A 21,343-nucleotide genomic window follows, 5' to 3' on the forward strand; every position below is an offset into this window, starting at 1 on the left:
AAAATCCCTAACAACTGTGGAAGAGGTAACCAGAGCAGCTGACTTTTGCATACAAGACCATTCACTGTGCACATATCCCAAAGGGAAGGCCAAAAGCCTGGCATAAAAGGGGGTCCCTAGTTTGTTCAAGGTGAAAAGGAGGGAGGAGAGGGCACTAAACACACATCACCCCACCACGGGTTTCCTCCTTGTAGCCCTAATTATTGGACCCCAGCGCAAGGTACTGGCCCAAGAAAGTGCTTCTTATGTGGGTCCCTTGAACACAAGAAAAAACAATGCCCCAAGGCTTGGGAGTCCAAAGACAATGCCTAATCCATGCAAGTTAATGCAGCTACCCTCGTGTCAGAGACTTCAGTGGTCTCAGAGGAGGTTCTAGTTAATTTTATCTGATCTGACCTCCTGGTGGTAGACAATGAGTTCATTAAAGAGGACAAAGCAAACAGTAAAGTGTGCCAGGGTGGAGACACTGGTAGCCAGATCTCTCTAGTCAGGAGGGATGTGATTAAGGAGGATGATATGCCCTCAAGGGAGGAGGTAAAACTTCTTGCCTTAGGGCAATTTAGAACCACAGCGCCTTTAGCTCACATTGAATTAGAGTGGAAGGCTTACAACGTACTCGGACTATGGGAATTCTTAAAATTTTACCAGCTGATTTATTGGTGGGAAATGACATACTATCACTACCCAAAGCTGTTAATATTGTCACAGAGCAAGAGGAATATGTCCCTAAGTTTCCAAAGGTAAGCCTGAGGAAGAATAGAGAGTTGAGAGGGGAGAGGAGCCTTCAACAGCTTTATTAGCAGAAGGTAACGATGTCTCTCCAGGGGAGGAGAGGCAGGAGTCACTCCCCTTCTTGCCTAAAACATCTCTCTGTGCAAGAAAAAACAAAATGGAGTTTGCTGCAGAACAAAGTGCTGACACCTCCACGGGGAGTGTAAGGGAGGCCATGCCCAGTAATGCCTCAGAAAAAGAGAACAAGGTGAGGTTCTTTATAGAAGAGGGGAGAATTTATAGGGAGGCCACAGTGGGCAATAAAAAGCAGTTTGTAGGGCTCTCCAGGACAATTGATCATGCCTTCAAAGCATCATGTGAAGTCAATGTTACTAGCTCAAGACTAACCGTCCGCAGGTCACTTGGGAAAGGCAAAAGAAAAATTTCTATTTGCCCAATATTCAAAATGAGATAAGGGATACTGCAAGATTTATGTCAAAGTGGAGAGAGCCTATAGGTCTCTGCAAGGCTCCTGTGCATCCTTTACCAGTGATCAAAGCAGCATTTTTCAGAATTGCTAAGGATATCATACGGCTCAGACGCAGGCCAACCCATAATGGACAAAGACTGATATTATTGGGGTTGATTTTGCCACCAGGTATCCAGAAGCAGTTGCTCTGTCTAATATGGAAGCTGAAAAAGCATGAATAATTAATCACTGGAACAATTTACCAAGGGTCATGGTGGATTCTCCGTCACTGACAATTTTAAAATCAGGATTGGATGTTTTTTGAAAAGATATGTTCTAGGAATTATTTTGGTGAAGGTCTATTGCCTGCATTATACAAGTCAGGCTAGATGATCATAATGGTCCTTTCTGGCTTTAGAATCTATAAACAGCTGCTGAAGCACTGTTCTTCATATTCAGCAGGGTGGGTTTCCCAAAACAGATCTTATCAGATCAGGTATTACATTTCATGTCCCAGCTATTTGGTGAATTATGGAAGGGTAAAACAGCTGACATCTGCCCCATATTGCCCAAAAACAAATTGTTTAGTTGAGAAGTTCAACAGGACCCTAAAATCTATGCTGAGAATGTATGTAAACAAAAAGGCAAGTGACTGGGATACAATGTTACCCTATTTACTTACCAGAAGGTACCCCAAGAATCCACAGCATTCGCCCTGTGACAATGTACTTCATAATACTTTATAAAAATATGCTAATGAGTGTGAATATAATGTAATTGGAACATTGCTCATGCAAAAGGTCTCTTGTAAGGTATCATTAAAAAGCTTATAATCTACTGAATGTGTTCATCCTATTTGTACGTATGTATCATTCTTGTATCTAAAACTAGAAATATGAAGTATTACTCTGAAGTCCTATTGTAATTATGCGAAGTGTAGGCCATTAACAACTGGTTGTGAATGACTCTGTATACTTGCAAAACTTCTTGGGTACGTGCAGACCAGCACTGGAAGAATGAAGGCTGGGGTCTCACAGGACATGTGAACATGTCACATGACACTATAGTCCATCTTTAACCTGGTGCTTTTCCATTTAGGAGGAGGGGTAAGAACCCAGAGAGAGACAAAGGATTCCCGCCTTATGCCAAAGCTATAAAATCGGGGTGGAACAAAACAAAGGGGTCCTAGTCATGTGGAATCCCCTGCTTTTCACCTAAGACGCCTGCTGGAACTAACAAGGTCTGTACCAAGGGAAAGGACTGGGCCCAAACTAGGAAGAAGTCTAGTCTGTGAAAAAACTTATTGGAACATCTCTGAGGGTGAGATTTACCTGTATTCAGTTTCTTAATTAGGCTTAGATCTGCGTGTTTTGTTTTATTTTGCTTGGTAACTTTACTTTGTTCTGTCTGTTATTACTTGGAACCACTTAAATCCTACTTTTTATACTTAATAAAGTCACTTTTGTTTATTAAGTAACCCAAAGTAAGTGATTAATGGAGGGGGGCGGAGGGACACAAACAGTTGTGCATGTCTCTCTATCAGTGTTATAGAGAGCAGACAAGTTATGAGTTTACCCCATATAAGCTTTATACAGAGTAAAATGGATTCATTTGGCATTTGGATCCCATTGGGGTCTGGGTGCTGGAGACAGGAGTACTTGCGAAACTGTTTTCAGTTAAATATGCAGCTTTGGGGGCGTGTTTCAGACCCTGGGTCTGTGTTGCAGTAGGCTAGCGTGCCTGGCTCAACAAGGCAGGGTTCTGGAGTCCCAAGCTCACAGGGAAAATGGGATCAGAGGTAATTTCAGCACATCAGGTGATAGTCCCAACGGGGTCTCTGTGACTGAACCCATCACATGCCCCATTTGGCCTCCAGTGTGGGAGAAATGTCAGAGATGCCCTGGGTCTCATTAGAGACTCCTAGGAAGCTAGCATGGAAACAGAAGGGGAATTAGTGGCTCAGTATGTGCAGTGGTTATGGGAAGATTTAAAATCCATGAAGGGGATAGTGCAGCAAAACCTCACAAAAAGACAGGCAGCTCAAAAAGAATGCTACGATCGCAATACCTGTGATCATTTCATGTGGGGGATTTGGTACTGGTGTTACTCCTTGTAATAAAGTACACCTCGCAGAACTTGAGGTGGTATAAAGGGTTAAAGATGTTACTTAAAACGTACAAAGGGACCAAAGCAGGGTTGCATCTCAAACTGTGCATATAAACCAGTTAAATGTGTATCACAAACATGAAGCCATTGTAAACATGATATGCAGTGTAGAGAAGGACTTTAAGACAGCTCCTCTTATTGATTTGGTGACTGAATGCCATAGTGACACCGCACTAGAGAGCACTAATCTATATAAAGGGTTAACCTGGACTGTAAAAAATCAAGAGTTTAAGGCTGTGCAGCAAAGTCATCAGCAGGTATTTTCCAGCAGGCCATGCCTGACTCACAAAATGGTCTATAAGATTAACACTGTAGGAGCACAGCCTGCACTCACCGGAGCATGCTGGATGATTGGTAAAATGCAGGAGCAGGTAAGTAAGGAGATAGCAAGCATGCTGGAAATGGAATAATTGCAGAGTCAAACAATCCATGGGCATCTCCAGTTGTTATGGTTCCCAAAAATAAAGGGTCTAAGATTTTTGTTGGTTATAGAAAGCTTCATGCTATCACTGGTCCTGATGCACACTCTAAGCCCAAAATCAATGACATGCTAGACATTCTAGCACGGCAAGTTCCTGAGCACCATGGATTAACAAAAGGGTGCTGTAATATTCCCTTAGACAGTGAAGAGCAGAAAAAAAAACAAAACACACGTCTCTGTCATAAGCATTCCCAAATCTGGACCTTAGTGTCCAGAAATCTGGGTGCCTTCATGAACCCCTCTAAGCTTAATTACCAGCTCAGATTTGATCTCGCTGCCACCAGCCAAAAATTCCAGGGTTTTGGCTCCCTCTGGTCTCCCCAAACCTTTCCCTGGGGAATCCCTAGACTCAGAAGCCCTGAATCTTACCACAAAGGGAAATAACCCACTTCCCTTCCCCCTCTCTCTCCCACCCAGACTTTCCTCTCTGGGCTAACCTGAGAATACTGATGCAATCTCTTTACATCACAATACAAAGAAGCAGTTCCTCCATCTATGCCATCAAAGAGACAAACCCAAATACCCAGCCCAAGGATAAACACCAACGCCCCTCCCCCCACCACCACCAATTCCCTGGTGCTTCTGCAGAGATATTTACCCTCTGTAGATCCTAACACAAAGAGAATTCCCCTCCCTTGTTCCTTACCTACCCACGACTACGAACAACACCCCAACACACGCATCACACACAGAAAGCTTTATATAAAAACACGCACACGCAACACCCACCCCACCCCAACATGAATCTCTGCATCAAGTTGACAATACACAGGCTATTAAACTTAAAAGAAAACAATATGAATAAAAGCCTTCAAAAAGAAACAAGTTAAACATTCCCAACTAAAACACATTAAATACAAAAAAGAACAATAACAGCCTATTGTTTTTTTCCTAAACTTGTTACTACAACTGAAACTGAAGATTAGAAGCTACAGATAAGAAAAAACCCCTTCATATGCTGAGAGCGACAAAGACGAAGAACCAAATCTATTTCTCTCTTTCCCTAGTCTGAAAAATCCGGTTTCCTGACTGGTCCTCTGGTCAGGTGTTTGGTTCTCTTTGTTAACCCTTTACAGGTGAAAGAAACATTAACCCTCAGCTATCTATTTATGACAGCCTCCATGACTGATTCTGAACTTAAAGAGTCCCAAGTGTTGCCCTTTGGGTTAATTAATGCAGAAGTCACATTTCAGAGGCTTGTTAACCAGATGTTAGCTAGGTCCAGGATTTTGCTCTAGCCTACATAGATGACAGCACCATCTTCTGGACAGATCATAAAAACCACTTGGGATTGTCCTGAAGAAAGTCAAAATGTAACATAGGAATGGCCGAAGTCCCTTACCTAGGTCATTGCGTAGGATGGGGCCAAATTTGCCAGAATCTGTTGAAAGTGGAATCCATTGTTGTGACATTTCCCAGGGTACCCAGGATTGTGAGGCACCTTGCTACTACCTGCCCTCAGCGTGAAGAAGCCTTGTTTGTGCCTACTGGAGATCAGCTCCCTAACTCCATCAGCCACGGGCAACACATATACCAGGGTTTGGCAACCTTTCAGAAGTGGGGTGCCGAGTCTTCATTTATTCACTCTAATTAATTTAAGGTTTCACATGCCAGTAATATATTTTAACGTTTTTAGACGGTCTCTTTCTATAAGTCTATAATATATAACTAAACTACTGTTGTATGCAAAGTAAATAAGGTTTTTAAAATGTTTAAGAAGCTTCATTTAAAATTAAATTAAAATGCAGAGCCCCCTGGACCGGTGGCCAGGACCCAGGCAGCATGAGTGCCATGCAAAATCCGCTCGTGTGCCACCTTTGGCACGCATGCCATAGGTTGCCTACCCTTGACATATACTCCACTCTCAACATACGCAGGCTCCAATATCCCTCTGCAGATTAGCGATAGGCACACTCCAATCCCTGAGCATCTCCCTGGAGTAGCCAGACTCGGCTCCACTGAACACTCACAGTATTCACAGATTCACTCCTTCCAAAGAAGCAGTACACTCCAGCTACTAGTTTCATGTCAGATCACTGCTCCATTTTATACACAGCACTTAGATATGTTCATAGTGAAAACAAGCAAAAGTTTATTTAATAAAGAGAAGAGATTCAAATGATAGCAAATACAAATATTGAAAACAAATGATTACATATAAAATAAAATCATAACATGCATTCTATAATCTATACTTATTTAACTAGATACTTCTACGTCATATCAAGCAAACTTCACTCTAAAGTCCTTCCAACATTTTTCAGCCTGGCCTGGCTATGATCCTTTTTTCATGAGACAGAACGTGCTTCCAGCTTGTCATGTAGGTAAAGAATACTGGGCATCTCTTTGAAACCCCAGATATATCAAAATAGTCTCTTATCTTCATTCATAAACTGGACACACTCCTGCACCGTATTCCTTCCTGCAGATCGATCTACTTGTCGATTTTGCAGTCTTGGTTAGCTGATGACTCTGTATGCAAACAGACATACCTTTTGCAACACACAATGACCAAACAGAGAGACAGGCATCTACCTGAACAGATGCCTGAACAGAACCTGTCTGAGGCATGTCACCACCTGGCATTACATGTTCTTTTCCAACAGGAGATAACAGACACTTCTCTCTCTGTCTAGACACGAGAGCATTGTATATTGTATGCCTCAAAAAAGGATGTCTTTTGCATACTGAGTCAAATACCAGTCAAAAGATTTCACAATCTACAAGAGAAAGTCTACAGGGAATAAAAAAAATCAGGGAGTGTGGGGGAAAATGATTTTAGTCATAAACAGGACACCCAAAGGATTTAACTGGTATGTCAGGGAATGCAAAGAAACACGTGATCCTTCACCGAGGAGGCAAGCTGACAGCATATTGCATGTCATGAAAGAAGGGTCACAACCAGCCTAGGTGTAGAGCACTGGTGAGCAATAGTTTAGACATGAAAATATCTTGTTAATTAAGCCTAGGTTCTAGAATGCATGTTATAATTTTATTTCATATGTAGCCATATGTTTCCAATACTACTACTTGATAATACTTGAATCTCTGATTTGTTATATAAGCTTATATACGTTTACTGAAAAATAAAGTACAAGTGGTGTGTGTAAGCAGAGCAGTGATCTGAGGTGTACCTAGTAAGCAGGGGTGTACTGTTTCTTTGGAAGCAGCTGATCTGTGAATACTGAGAGTGTCCAGTGGAACAGGGGCTGGACACTTGAGGGCGATGCTTGGAAGACTCGGGTGTTTGAAGTGTGCTAATCTGTAGAGAAGCAGCAGGGCCTTCGTAGACCTAAGGCTGGCCCATGGAGTTGGGGAGCGGACCCCAGAAGGCATAGGCAAAGCTTCCTCACTCTAAAGGCAGGTGGTAACAAGATGCCTCAAAACCCTGGGTACCCCCAGGAAGCGTCACAGGGGCCAGCAACAATTGCAGTGCCAGCATTTTCCTAAACACAGAGACTGTTTGCTATTACCATCGCTTGGGGCACAAGCCAAACCAAAATGTTTGGGAGGATGCAAGGCCATGGTCTCCCTTCTAGGGTCTCTCCCCGTCTTGGTCGCAGTTGGATGCACATAATACTCAAAGGGTAGTACAAGTATGTACACTCTCCCTGCATGCTGGGGAGCTCCAGGTTGCTTTATGACTCTCTGAGCTCCCCCTAGCACAGGGAAGCTCTGTACCATCCTCAACTCAGGGCCTTGCTTTTACAGCACAACCTGGCCTAGCAAGAGACGTTTTAGACAGTTTTATTGCTGAATTGTAAACATCCACTTACAGAGCTTTGCAATGGGAATATTAATATAACAAAAGTAAATCTAGAAGAATAAAAGAATGTATCTGTTCTGCTATCTCTAGATATTTTACGCTTTCTAGGTTCCATATACCCTTTCTGCAAACCTTCGGTTTTTGCTATAATAACCATTATCTTTTTAAAGAACCTGTTTCTACTTCTCTTTCATAACCTTCTCTCTAAACTGGTTTCTCTGTTTCAAAACCAACCTGTATGTATTTCTCAGTGTAGAAAAGAGCAACAGTACGTCTGACAAAGTAGCAGAGATTCAGAGTGCAGGGAACAAGGTGGCTACTTCCAGTACTGTCACTGGAGTGAATATCACATCATTAGATGAATAGATCAAATGTATAGCTGTGCAAAAAAAACCAAAAAAAACAAACCACCACACACACGCAAACTGCAGCATTGTTGAAGCCAGTGAAGAAACATCACTGCTCTAGAATTGCAAAAAGCAACCCTCTCCCGTCTACTATTTTCACCAACATTTTCACACTTAAAAACTGCTTGTGAGCCCCCTTGCCCAGTCAGATTTACATCTTGGCAAGATGAGTCTGAAGAAAATGTAAAAGGGAAATTCATTGCACATTCTCTCCCTTACTCATGACCTTTTGGAGGCATGCATATATCCAGCGAGAACACTGCTAATATGAAATCTCGTAAATTTCACAAAGTAAGCTGAAAGTTGTAGGCATGACACCTGCCTGACTCTCCATGAAAATTTGTGTTTTACAATCACGCTGTCATTTTTTTTTTTAAAACAAACTATTTCTCTCTCATCTGCTGCTGTATGAAGGATCCACATAAACAGTGGGAATAAACTAATTGAACATAAATGAAAGTACGGAAACTGCTTGTACAGAGTGCAGCCAAATACATTAAGTATAGAAAATATTTGGTCTTTTGGATCTGTCAGTTACAGAAGTCTTAGGTGTTACTTGAAATACCAGATAAAAATTTTCAGTGAGAATTGTGATTTAAAAAACAAAAACAACAAAAAAACTAAACTGTTATTCTGTGCCAGTGTTTTAGGCCACCTCTTAACAAAGCACTTTGCTGAATCAGTGCCTTGAAGAAATCAACCTAATACCTCTAGCTTTGGACTTGCATATGGTAGTAAACAGATCTTTTATCATCCATCCATATGTCCCCTCTAATTATTTTGTACATTGCACGATTCTCCTCTTGACCTTTAGTCTGAGGTACAGAGGACTCTTTCCTCTATATTTATGAGCAAGTCTGGAATTTTATTTCTTCAGTTTCTTCATACAAAGTTTATATCAAAATCAGAAAAACTTCAAGAGTTACCAGAAAAACAAGCTTTTCCAGGTTAATGTTCCCTGCATCATCCCCACTGTTAACAGTTAATGAACCATAAAACACACAGATAATATTACCCAAGACATTCTTTAGTTTAGGACACAATTATTTTTATATCAGCTGTGTGATTTCCCCCTCCCCCCCACCTCCGCCCCACGGCTCCCTTTTCCACTAGAGATCTCAGGCCCAAGAACATTTATCAGAAAGCAGAATAAGGTAACTGTAGCTATGCTCCTTTATTGCCTATTGAAAGATGTGAGCTTTTCTGGGGGAGACAGCAAGTGAGGGACAAGTCATCAGCACAGATTTATATTAAAGTTTCTTGTGCTCACCTCAAAGGCTGTCTCCAATTCTGCCCCTCCCTACTTGTCATTTCTTGTCCATTCCCATATCAACTCGGCCTCCTCCATTCTGTCAACAAGCAAACCTTATCAACCCATTTGTTAGCTTTTCAGATAAACATCTCCATACTTTCACCCATTTTGCCCTTTTTGCTTGCAAATTTTCCGTTAAATGATCCATCAAGATCTAGGACATGGAGGCAGCCACTCATGGTTCCAAGTTCCTCATGGAATGGCTAACATTAGTTCATTCAAACAAATAGAAATTCAAGGGCAGATTGGAGACAATATATTCTGTCAAGCTTACTCATAAATTCCAGTCAGGATGCAGTATACTGAAATATATGAATCAGAAATTTTCTGAACAGAATATATGGCAGTGACAGTTCCAGTAAATGGCAAGTTATCATCAAATTTATCACAGTATTTCCTGTACATTTCAAGCTACATGGAGAATTACATTTCCTTAAATGTCACCACCACTTATATGGTAAATCATCACTGGTGGTGAGATACCACTGTAAAATACATTGAGTCAGTGGATATAAGACAATCACCACACCAAAATAAAAAATTTGTAGCATTTGTCCCCTTCCAAAATTTCCCCTAGATTAGATTTCTTATCTCCTTTATACCTTGGCTAACACAGATTTCCTGGCGCTCAGAAGCAGCTCCATCTTGATCTCGTCTATTCTCTGCCTGTCCTCTTCATTCAGATCTGGCACAGAACCCTGAGACTGGCTAGTCAGCTTCAGCTTCACCCATGCTGTGAACATAAAACAGAAAGCCAATCCCTTTATGCTGCCATTTTCATTTACAGACAGAAGTGTGCTATGCACTAATTATCAGGATTGGGTGGGAACATACATTAGTATCAGAAATACCATACAATGACTAGGAATAGGACTAAATTTAAATTGACTATTATGACATCTTCTAATGACAGTAAGTGAGAACTTACCTGAATGATGCACTGTAAAGGTGCAGGGACTCTCTGAGCACACCCTTGCAACTTAATGTGATACTACAAGTTGGCCCCACCAGTAATTTTCCCAAGTGGAGAAGCAATAGCTTCCACTTTAACAACCCAGAGCAAGAAGAATCCAACACACATTAACTACATTTTAATAAGGCTTCAGCCCAGGTATCATTACATCTAACAGTTCTCAGTCCAGCAATCACAACAATAAATTCATCAAGCCCAGGTTCTGGGCTCCCAAACTCACAGTACTCACCCAAGTCTCAGAATCAGGCCAAGTTTGTCTCTAGGCACCTAAAGGAGCAGCTGCCACCCAGTGCAGCCTGTCTGGCTTCTTCACCCTTCTCCCCTCTTTCCCCCTAGCTCTGCTTCCTGTTTATATAACTCAGCCTGTAGACCAAGGCAGGGTCTTGTTATTTATGCCCAAGCTGCAGGCTATTGTCTATCCCTTTAAGGGATATCACCCTTTTTCCCCATCCACTTTCACATGCACCCACTGCCTACTCCTCATATCCCAACCATCTCTAGATCCTAAATCAAGTAACATTTTCCTCCCAAATGTCTTTTAAACTAAGATACCAAGAATATCTATCTACACAAACAGAAAACAGGCATATGAGATAGTTTCATTTAAAGCTATACAGAATCAATAACCATGTTAAGAGTTCAAATCACAAGTTACATTGATCAAGCCCAATGGTCTAGTATCAACGATTTGGTGCTGTTTATGAATTATTTTGACACTTATGTATTCAAGGTTAATTACCTCAATTTCCGGGAAGAGGGGGAACTCTCCTTCAACTTTAAACTACATGAAAAGTAACCTCAATAGCAAACGCATGACTATTTTCAACTGGTTTTGGAAGACCTTCTTCCTCTATAGGTTACTAATATGGCAGTTTTACCTGGCAAATTCAGTGTTTTAATTACATGGAGTTTGGCATATAATTTTAAATCTATGTAATACTATAGTTTATTCTACGACGGGACAGAGTCCAAAGCTATTAATCTGTAAGAAGACTGCAGGATCAACAACTCTGAACACAAGTCTCACATACCCACAGGTCAGAGTTGATGCAAGCTTCCTCACATCACTGTGCCTGTGTAACTCAATCCTGACCTGAAACGGCCTTTCTAGGTGTGAAAAAGTAATAGTCTTCATAGACATTCAGTCTTTGGCCACTCTGACCAGACAGTCAACCAAGGTGCCAATTAGCACAAATTGTGATAAGGATACCTGAATCTCAGAGGGTAAAGATTCGGTCACCATCACCAATGCCTAATTTAAAATGGTGACACCAAAATGGAAGGCTCCATATATCCCATTACCCCTCTGCTGCATCCCAAAAGAAGTTTTAAAGCAGCCTCTATTATATTCATCAAAGCAGAGCCACCCAGAGGATTCAGGGGGCCCTTCCATAAAAAAAATTGCAATACCATACAATACTATATTCTCATGGTGGCCCCTGTGGGGCCCGGCGCAAATTGCCCCACTTGCTCCTCCCCAGGGCGGCCCTGGGAAAAATAAACCTTCTGCATCTCAGCACAAACCCAGTTTTGAGAAAACTTCTTCACAAGGTATCACCGGTACTCAGCATTAGCTAGTGCTAAAAGGCACTAAAGCTCCTTAAAAGGGTTGGACAAATATTTTCCATCAAAACTTTTTCTGGATNTCTGGAATAATCATTTTTTTAGGAGGCCTTTGGAACAAGGCAGATATTCTACACTGAGGTGAGTGTTTCCCATAACCCTTAATTAATCATCTTCTTCTTTTTTGGTAGGTTCTCTCTCTGCAATTGACATTACGCAGATAAGCTTTAATTCTGATGGTTCCACACTCAGCATGTCTATACCAATGGGTTCAGATGCTGGCCCTGATACTCCATTATCCACCAAGCTCTCACCTCAGCTCTCAAGATCTTCCAAAGACAGACCAATGAGTCAATGCAGTATTGCCTACCAACAGCTGGAGCTACCTGCCCCACATCCGACCAAAGGCAGCTCAGAATCTTCAGCTGTCTCAAAATCTATTGAACTGAGCCAGATGCTCCATGCAGTTCCAGCTGGCTCTGACTTTGAAGAGGGTAACACACTTGTTTCAAAACATGTTCAAAAGCTGATAGATAAATTTGAGTCTAGGGATATCGGCGTCAGCCTAGAGAAGTTGTCCGCTAGTCCTTTGGCTGGAGATGCAGATGTAATAGATGTCAGTGGAGAACCACTGTCTTCAAATGTAGATGCCTCTGTTAATTATTTAAACAAGGATCAAGGAAATGATTCCTTCATTGGATCCAACACATTGAAAGAGATCCAGAAGCTTTTAGCAGAGGCAGAAAATATAGCACTGACTCAGTTTGACCCTGTCCCTTCCATTGCCCCTTTCCAAGAAGTCAGCCACTCTTTGTCAGTGCCAGTTGAAAAAGATGGTTCTGAAGATTCCAGATTAGTAAAGGACATCAGTCCAGCACTTCAGAGAATATTATCATGGGATGAGTCCTTGACCAGAAGAAGCATGCAAGAAGATAGTTCACTAATGAAGACCATGAATTCCCGCAGGCACAGTTTAAAATGGGAAAGTTCTCTTGCTATTGATTTATCCACTAAGGAAGAAATTGTGGAGACGACTAGACCAACACAGCAGGGAGCTATGGAAGTGTGTGGGGTAGCAAAATCCATAGGGAGGTCAGAACCAGAGGGTTGCAGTAGTGCAATAGTAGATAAAAACCTGCCTGCTCTCATGGCTATTACAAAGAGTAATACAAGTAGTGAATCAAGCATTGAAAAGGTTTTAGAATTGCAGAATCCTTCTGCCACGGAGCCCTTAGGCAGCATCACCAGTGACCTTGGGGATTTTCAGCATGCCTTGACTAAAACTAAATCTAGTGTGGCTGGCAGCAAAGAGGGAGATGGCAATCGAGAGAGCGATGACAGTAGCAGTGTAGATTCACTGGCTGCCCGTGTCAAAAGTCTTCTGAAAAATGAATCCCCTGTGCTACATGCAACACAAATTCTAAAAAGTGCAGAGGAAGAGGAGAGAAAAGCTCGTGGTAAGAAGCAAATCACTATCTAAACTGACTCAAGGGGTTTTATGCAAGATATGAGAACACCGAAACCTACTTTGATGCAGGGCTGCCTGGGGGAGGAGGGGGTGGCAATGGGGCAATTTGCCCCAGGCCCCGGGCTCTGCAGGCCCCCCCCTCAGAATCCCCGACCCATCCTGCTCCTTGTCCCCTCACCATACCCCAGAGACCCCACCAACCATCACCCCAGGACCCCACCCCTGCTCCCTGTCTCCTGACTGTCCCGACCCCTATCCATCCCTCCCCGCTGAGTCCTGACAGACCCCCAGAACGCCCACGATCCAACCCCCACCCCCCGTTTCCTGTCCCCTGGCCGCCTCCTCCAACCTCTGCCCTCTCTCTGTCCCCTGACAGTCCCCAGGACTCCCTGCCCCTTGTCCAACCCCCTCGTCCGTCCCCCCCCTCACCTGGAGCATCAGCACATCCAGGAGTGTCACTGGACAGCTGCAGCATGGCTGCAGTGGGGCCTGAGCTCCCTCCACTCAGCCTGGAGCTCGCAGCCCCGCCCCTTACCACGCAGCTCTGAGCAGGCAGGAGCTCAGGCCCTGCCAGAGCCATGCTGCAGCTGTCCAGGGACGCTCCTGGATGCGCTGAGGCTCTGGGAGAGGGGCGGAGGCGGGGTCAGGTTGGGTTGGGGCCAGGGAGGGAGACTCAGTCATTCTCATGGGGGCTCCTGCAGAGCCCGGGGCCTGGGGCAAATTGCCCCATTGCCACCCCCTCCTCCCCCAGGCAGCCCTGCATCAAAGTAGGTTTCGGTGTTCTCATATCTTGCATAAAACCCCTTGAGTCAGTTTAGATAGTGATTTGCTTCTTACCACGAGCTTTTCTCTCCTCTTCCTCTGCACTTTTTAGAATTTGTGTTGCATGTAGCACAGGGGATTCATTTTTCAGAAGACTTTTGACACGGGCAGCCAGTGAATCTACACTGCTACTGTCATCGCTCTCTCGATTGCCATCTCCCTCTTTGCTGCCAGCCACACTAGATTTAGTTTTAGTCAAGGCATGCTGAAAATCCCCAAGGTCACTGGTGATGCTGCCTAAGGGCTCCGTGGCAGAAGGATTCTGCAATTCTAAAACCTTTTCAATGCTTGATTCACTACTTGTATTACTCTTTGTAATAGCCATGAGAGCAGGCAGGTTTTTATCTACTATTGCACTACTGCAACCCTCTGGTTCTGACCTCCCTATGGATTTTGCTACCCCACACACTTCCATAGCTCCCTGCTGTGTTGGTCTAGTCGTCTCCACAATTTCTTCCTTAGTGGATAAATCAATAGCAAGAGAACTTTCCCATTTTAAACTGTGCCTGCGGGAATTCATGGTCTTCATTAGTGAACTATCTTCTTGCATGCTTCTTCTGGTCAAGGACTCATCCCATGATAATATTCTCTGAAGTGCTGGACTGATGTCCTTTACTAATCTGGAATCTTCAGAACCATCTTTTTCAACTGGCACTGACAAAGAGTGGCTGACTTCTTGGAAAGGGGCAATGGAAGGGACAGGGTCAAACTGAGTCAGTGCTATATTTTCTGCCTCTGCTAAAAGCTTCTGGATCTCTTTCAATGTGTTGGATCCAATGAAGGAATCATTTCCTTGATCCTTGTTTAAATAATTAACAGAGGCATCTACATTTGAAGACAGTGGTTCTCCACTGACATCTATTACATCTGCATCTCCAGCCAAAGGACTAGCGGACAACTTCTCTAGGCTGACGCCGATATCCCTAGACTCAAATTTATCTATCAGCTTTTGAACATGTTTTGAAACAAGTGTGTTACCCTCTTCAAAGTCAGAGCCAGCTGGAACTGCATGGAGCATCTGGCTCAGTTCAATAGATTTTGAGACAGCTGAAGATTCTGAGCTGCCTTTGGTCGGATGTGGGGCAGGTAGCTCCAGCTGTTGGTAGGCAATACTGCATTGACTCATTGGTCTGTCTTTGGAAGATCTTGAGAGCTGAGGTGAGAGCTTGGTGGATAATGGAGTATCAGGGCCAGCATCTGAACCCATTGGTATAGACATGCTGAGTGTGGAACCATCAGAATTAAAGCTTATCTGCGTAATGTCAATTGCAGAGAGAGAACCTACCAAAAAAGAAGAAGATGATTAATTAAGGGTTATGGGAAACACTCACCTCAGTGTAGAATATCTGCCTTGTTCCAAAGGCCTCCTAAAAAAATGATTATTCCAGAAAATATATAAGAACCTATATAAGAAAATATACAAGAATATGGCTTCTATAAAAACTGTTTATGATCACTGTTTATTGAAATAAAGCGTTTTGATCATTTTGTACAAACTTCTAGGATTTATGTACACTCAGGAAACTGTTTCAAATAACTGGACATTGATGTTCATAATGCTGAGATATTCTAATTTGATGTATATTCTTTGTTCAGCAATAAAGTGAGAGTACTCATCAGATTTGACATCCCATGGATATGTAGAAAAACACTCATGATACTTTAAAAAATAATAAAGTAAAATAAAAACAGAGTGCCTGATTGATATACGCATGGGAGAGAGTTGCATCCAGCCACCTTGGCTCAGAAAGATAAATCAACTCAATGCAGAATCTCCTGGGAAGATAAGCAGTAGTGACCTTCAAGGAGTTGGTCTGAAGAGTATTAGCTATAAAGAGATTGCAAGACTGCTCTCCTGAATTGGGTATGAGATCTGGATGCCAGATCAAGGAGGAAATGTTGCATAAAGACTTATACAGTTCTCTAACCAGCAGCAATGTATATTTCAACAAACAATTCACTGTGAAGGCATGCTACAGAAGTTGCCTTAGATCTAGCTGAACTTGCTTTCATTTGTCCCACCTGCTAGCAGGGCTTTGGAGCGGAGGCCAGAGCTGGAGCGTGGGGCAGTAGGTTTGTGCCCAGAGCAGGAGCAGAGCCAGAGCAGAGCAACTGAAAAATTTGATTGCGCCAAATCCCTGCCTGCTAGGTCATAGAATCATGTATTTATTAGTCCTGAACAATGTGTGTGTTGAGGTAGACTCACTCCTGGCTATATCCCCAATTTTGGGCCTCTGGACTGGTTGTATTTAGATAACTCAGTCTCACTGTCTACCTGTACCCTGGTCACATATTGCACCAGAGAAACCTGAGAAAGAGAGAAACAAAGATACACTTTGTGATGTTGCAGTGTATACGGTTTTATAAAAATATGCTAATGAGTGAATATAATGTAACTGGAATATGCTTCACGCAAAAGGTCTCTTGTATGGTATCATTACAAAGCTTATAATCTACTGAGTGTGACCATCCTATTTGCATAAATGTACCACTCTTGTATCTGAAACTAGAAATATGAAATATAACTCAGAGGGCCTATTGTAATTATGCAAAGTGTGGGCCACTAATGGTGGCTTGGAATCTTGATGACTCCCATTAACCAGGACAATTGTTTGCAGATGACTATGTTTACCTGTAAGTCTTCCTGTATGTGTGTGTGCTGGCAAGTCGGAAATGAAATCTTGCAGTGACATGTGATCATGTTACCTGAACTGGAATCCATCTTTAACCTGGTGTCTTTCCATTGAGAAGGAGGGAGTGGGAACCCAGAGAGTGACAAAGGATTCCCGCCTTATGCAAAAGATACATAAAGGAGTGGAACAGAACAAAGGGAAGAGAGGAGCCATCATGAAGAATCCCCTAGCCACCACCTGAGGTGGAACAAGAGCTGTACTAGGGGAAAGAATTGTGCCCAGGCCTGGAAGGAGTCCAGTCTGAGGGGAAAAAAAAGAAGTACTGAAGTATCTCTGAGGGTGAGATTATCTGTATACAGTTTGATTAGACATAGATTTGCGCATTTTATTTTATTTTGCTTGGTGACTTACTTTGTTCTGTCTGTTACTACTTGGAACCACTTAAATCCTACTTTCTGTATTTAATAAAATCACTTTTTACTTATTAATCAACTCAAAGTATGTATCAATACCTGGGGGAGCAAACAACTGAGCATCTCTCTCTATCAGTGTTATAGAGGGTGTACAATTTATGAATTTACCCTGTATAAGCTTTATACAGGGTAAAACGGATTTATTTGTGTTTAGACCCCACTGGGAGTTGGACATCTGAGCGTTAAAGACAGGAACACTTCTGTTAACTGCTTTCAGGTAAAGCCTGCAGCTTTGGGGCAAGTAATTCAGACCCTGGGTCTTTGCTGGAGCAGATGGGAATGTCTGGCTCAGCAAGACAGGGTACTGGGGTCCCGAGCTGGCAGGGAAAGCAAGGATACAGGTAGTCTTGGCACATCGAGTGGCAGCTCCCAAGGGGGTTCCGTGATCCAACTCGTCACACACTTTTCTCATTATGAAAATATCATTATAACATTTTTGTGAACAGCTCTTATTTCAAAACTACTAGAGGCAGAAAGCTGGTAAGTGCAATGGAAACATCTCTCAGTGAGGAGAAATAGGCAAGTGCATGAAGTGTTCTGTTCTCTAAGATTCTTGCAACATGCCTCCACCTTTCCCCATACCTTCAGATAGCTGGACATGCTTTGTTAAGGTGTCAGTTGATTCCTTCAATGTTCTGAGCTCTGATGGGGAAAATTCAACCTCTCTGATTGGTCCTCTGGGTGCAAATGGAGTCAGTACAGCTGAAGGTGACTGATCGATTCCAAGATTACGAAGATACATCTGACACAAAGCGGGACATGGAACAAAGAAAGCAATAAATATTTATGGTACTATTATAAAGGAACTCAGATTTTAACTTACCCTAACCACCATCTCCAAAACACACAAAGTTTTCATTTTAAACATTCCCCTGCCCTTGAAAAGTTTGTTTCAACCTATTCTCCAGTGGATGTACCAACAACAAACCCAGACCACTGGATTTATTACATGTCAAGCCATCCCTCCACTTTGTCTTAACTTTAGGCCTCCTTCCCTTGATAGTACACCTCTACCCCGATATAATGCTGTCCTTGGGAGCAAAAAAATCTTATTGTGTTTTAGGTGAAACTGCATTATATCGAACTTGCTTTGATCTGCCAGAGCGAGCAGCTCCACCCCCCTGGAGCACTGCTTTATCGCATAATATCCAAATTTGTGTTATATCAGGTCACGTTATATCGGGGAAGAGGTGTATTCCTTTAAAATGGTTGCTAATTAAAATCTGGAAGGAAAACATGAGGCTTTGGTTTAATAGCCCTTTCTACCAAAATGAGAACATGGCACAGGAGAACATACCCTTCTCCTGTCCAAAATATACCTTAAAACTTGGGCAGGACATCAGGAAAAATTCCTTAACATTTAAGGCCAATTATACCATGGGACAGTCTCTAAAGGAAAGTGATGGAAGCCCCATTGCTGGAACTGTTTAAATGTCTTATTGGACCAAGCAGTTGTGAAAGCATTATATGGTACAAGCCTGCACTAGCAAGGAAATACTTCCTTTTGGGGGTTTTTAAAGCCTGCTGCCTATTAATTTCATTTGGTGACCCCCCTAGTTCTTGTGTGTTGTGAGGAGTAAATAACACTTCCTTATTTACTTTCTCCACATCAGTCATGATTTTATAGTCCTCTATCATATCCCCCCTTACTCATCTCTTTTCCAAGCTGAAAAGTCCCAGTCTTATTAATCTCCCCTCACATGGAAGCTGTTCCATACCCCTAATCATTTCTGTTGCCCCTTTCTGTACCTTTTCCAAAATATCTTTTTTGAGACAGGGAGACCACATCTGCATGCAGTATTCAAGATGTGGGCATACCATGGATTTATATAGAGGCAATATGATATTTTCTGTCTTCTTATCTATCTCTTTCTTCATGATGTCTTATGTTCTGTCTCTACTAAACAAGAACAGTTTGAATCTAAAGAGAGCACTTGAGATGATAACCCTATTTTTACATTGAACCAGCAGCATGCCTGTTGTGATTCCTGAAAAGTTTCTTCAAAAGCATCACTTAGATTTGTTCTTTAGAAAATATAAAAGCTTTTTGAAGAAACTGCGTTGGGGTTTTTTTAATAAAAATTTTTGTAAATCTGTTGACTTGATATTTCATGTTTCTCTAATCCAGTGGTTCCCAAAAACTTTAACAACCCATGAACCCCTTTCCCTAAAATGTCAAGTCTCACGAACCCCCTCCTAAAAATGAATATGTCTAGGGACTTTCTCCCTTACCCGAGCATAATTTATAAAAGCAGTGTTCTTGGAAATACAATTTTTTTAATGACATGCTTATTACACACTATTTATTATTATTTATCATTATAGTATTAATTTTATTACATTATGAAAAAGGCAACATTCTTCCAAGATCTCACTTTCGTAGCTTGTATCACTTTGACTAAGCCTGTTATAAGAAAAGGCTCCTATGTTTCATCAAGGAGTATCAGATGTGACACAGCATGAAGTTATTTAAGAAGCCAACTCAAATACAGAGTTCCTCCTACACAAGCATTCGGGTCTTGAGCCATCCAGGCAAACAACACACGTTAAAACAAAGCTTAAACTTCATAATAATTTTAAAAACAACACTAGCAGCCTATTTAATTTTAAAAACAGCAGAAAATATCTGCTTCCCTTTCCATTTCTTTTAAGGAGTCTTGAAGTTGGATGGATATGCTTGCTTTGATCTGCATAGCTCTTGGAAGTCCCTGGGACTCCGGGCTGCCGGCCCTGTGCTGCCCAAGGTCCCTAGAGACACCCTGTCCACCATTAGAGATTTTTTTCCTGAGAACCCCCTATAACATTTTGCGAACCCCCAAGGGTTTACGAACCCCAGTTTGGGAACCACTGGTCTAATCCCTTGTCTGCAGCTCTACACCGTTCCAAGTGGTTTTATTAGATCAGTGACTCTTTTCCTTCTCACACTGAACTCAAATTGAAGAGGAACTGACCAATTTTCTTCCCTATTCAACCTAAAGATTAGAGGAGAAATCAAGTTGCCTTGTCACTCCAGCTCCTACCCCAAATGAAGGGAAAAAAGAAAAAACAATCATTCTGAATGTGCTACTATAACATAGATTCAAGGGACCTCCCCAGATCAGTTAGGAAAATGATTCCCCCTCTCTCACAAAGTCTGCAACACCAGTGAAGATACTTGCCAGTTAAGCAAAGCCTTATCTGATTCTCTCTCATAAGAACAGTTTAAATTTCACCTCATCTGTATTATACATTCTGCACTGGCTGGGGAATGAACTAAATGACTTTTCCATCTCTATTTCTATTATTGCATTATAGACGTACATATTAATAGCCAAATGCATGACCAAATCACTTGAGTCCTGTCAGTGATTTACGAGAAGAGAATTCCTCAAAACTAATATTAAAGGGGAAAAGCTAATTCTGTTTATAACAGAGATAGTTTGTAGTCTCTGATTCTTACCTTTAATGAATTTCACAAATCTCTCTTTCAATCTTTATCTTCCTAGGCAACTGAGAATAGCCTTATATGTACACAACAGCTGTTCTAAAATTATTTTCATGGTGTAAATGTCAAGGAATTTTCAAGGAAAATAAGAATCAAAGTCTGATTCCAAAGACTAAATTGTTATTAGAGAAATAATTTTGCAAGAGGAAAAGCCACTTATTCTGAATTAGAAAGTCCATTATTAACATACGTCTGCATTTAATTTTCACTAACACTCATCAGCTATCAGCAAAGGCAAGTGTTAACATGGCTGCCACCTAATCTGGCAGCCATCCTATATCTAGCCGCTCTGAAAAGAGAGGGAGGGAAGAATGGATTAGCAAAATAAGATCCCATTGGTTTTTATGTAAGAAACTGTAGGCAGAATGGCTATCATTTTTTTTATATATGTGTCTATTAATCATCAGCTGTTTAAGACTTTTACACTGGGGGAAACTTAAAAGGAAAGAATATTTATAGAAGAAGCCATCTGCTTCGCCAGGAATTTTCTGTGTTGCTTTTGCTATTATTGAAGATGTGTGGGTGTGTGAAAAGTTCTCTCTTGCAGCCTAGCTTCCCCCCAGAGTCTGTGGTGGAATCAAAACCTGATATTTGGGACATCACAGTCTGCTTACT

At 42.0% G+C, this 21,343-nt stretch overlaps 1 protein-coding gene across 1 annotated transcript in view; it reads right to left on the reverse strand.

The window, feature by feature from the left end:
• Positions 1-21,343, reverse strand: part of ALMS1 (ALMS1 centrosome and basal body associated protein) — a 146,616-nt gene that overhangs the window by 67,557 nt on the left and 57,716 nt on the right. The window contains exons 6-8 of the mRNA XM_075066677.1: positions 17,827-17,986; positions 14,154-15,419; positions 9,915-10,045 (exon numbers count right to left, since the gene is read on the reverse strand). Of these exons, the coding sequence (XP_074922778.1) occupies positions 9,915-10,045; positions 14,154-15,419; positions 17,827-17,986 (1,557 nt within the window). The remainder of the gene's footprint in view (positions 1-9,914; positions 10,046-14,153; positions 15,420-17,826; positions 17,987-21,343) is intronic.

The sequence above is a fragment of the Chelonoidis abingdonii genome, chromosome 5 (assembly GCF_003597395.2).
Source record: "Chelonoidis abingdonii isolate Lonesome George chromosome 5, CheloAbing_2.0, whole genome shotgun sequence".
Taxonomy (NCBI): Eukaryota; Metazoa; Chordata; order Testudines; family Testudinidae; genus Chelonoidis; species Chelonoidis abingdonii.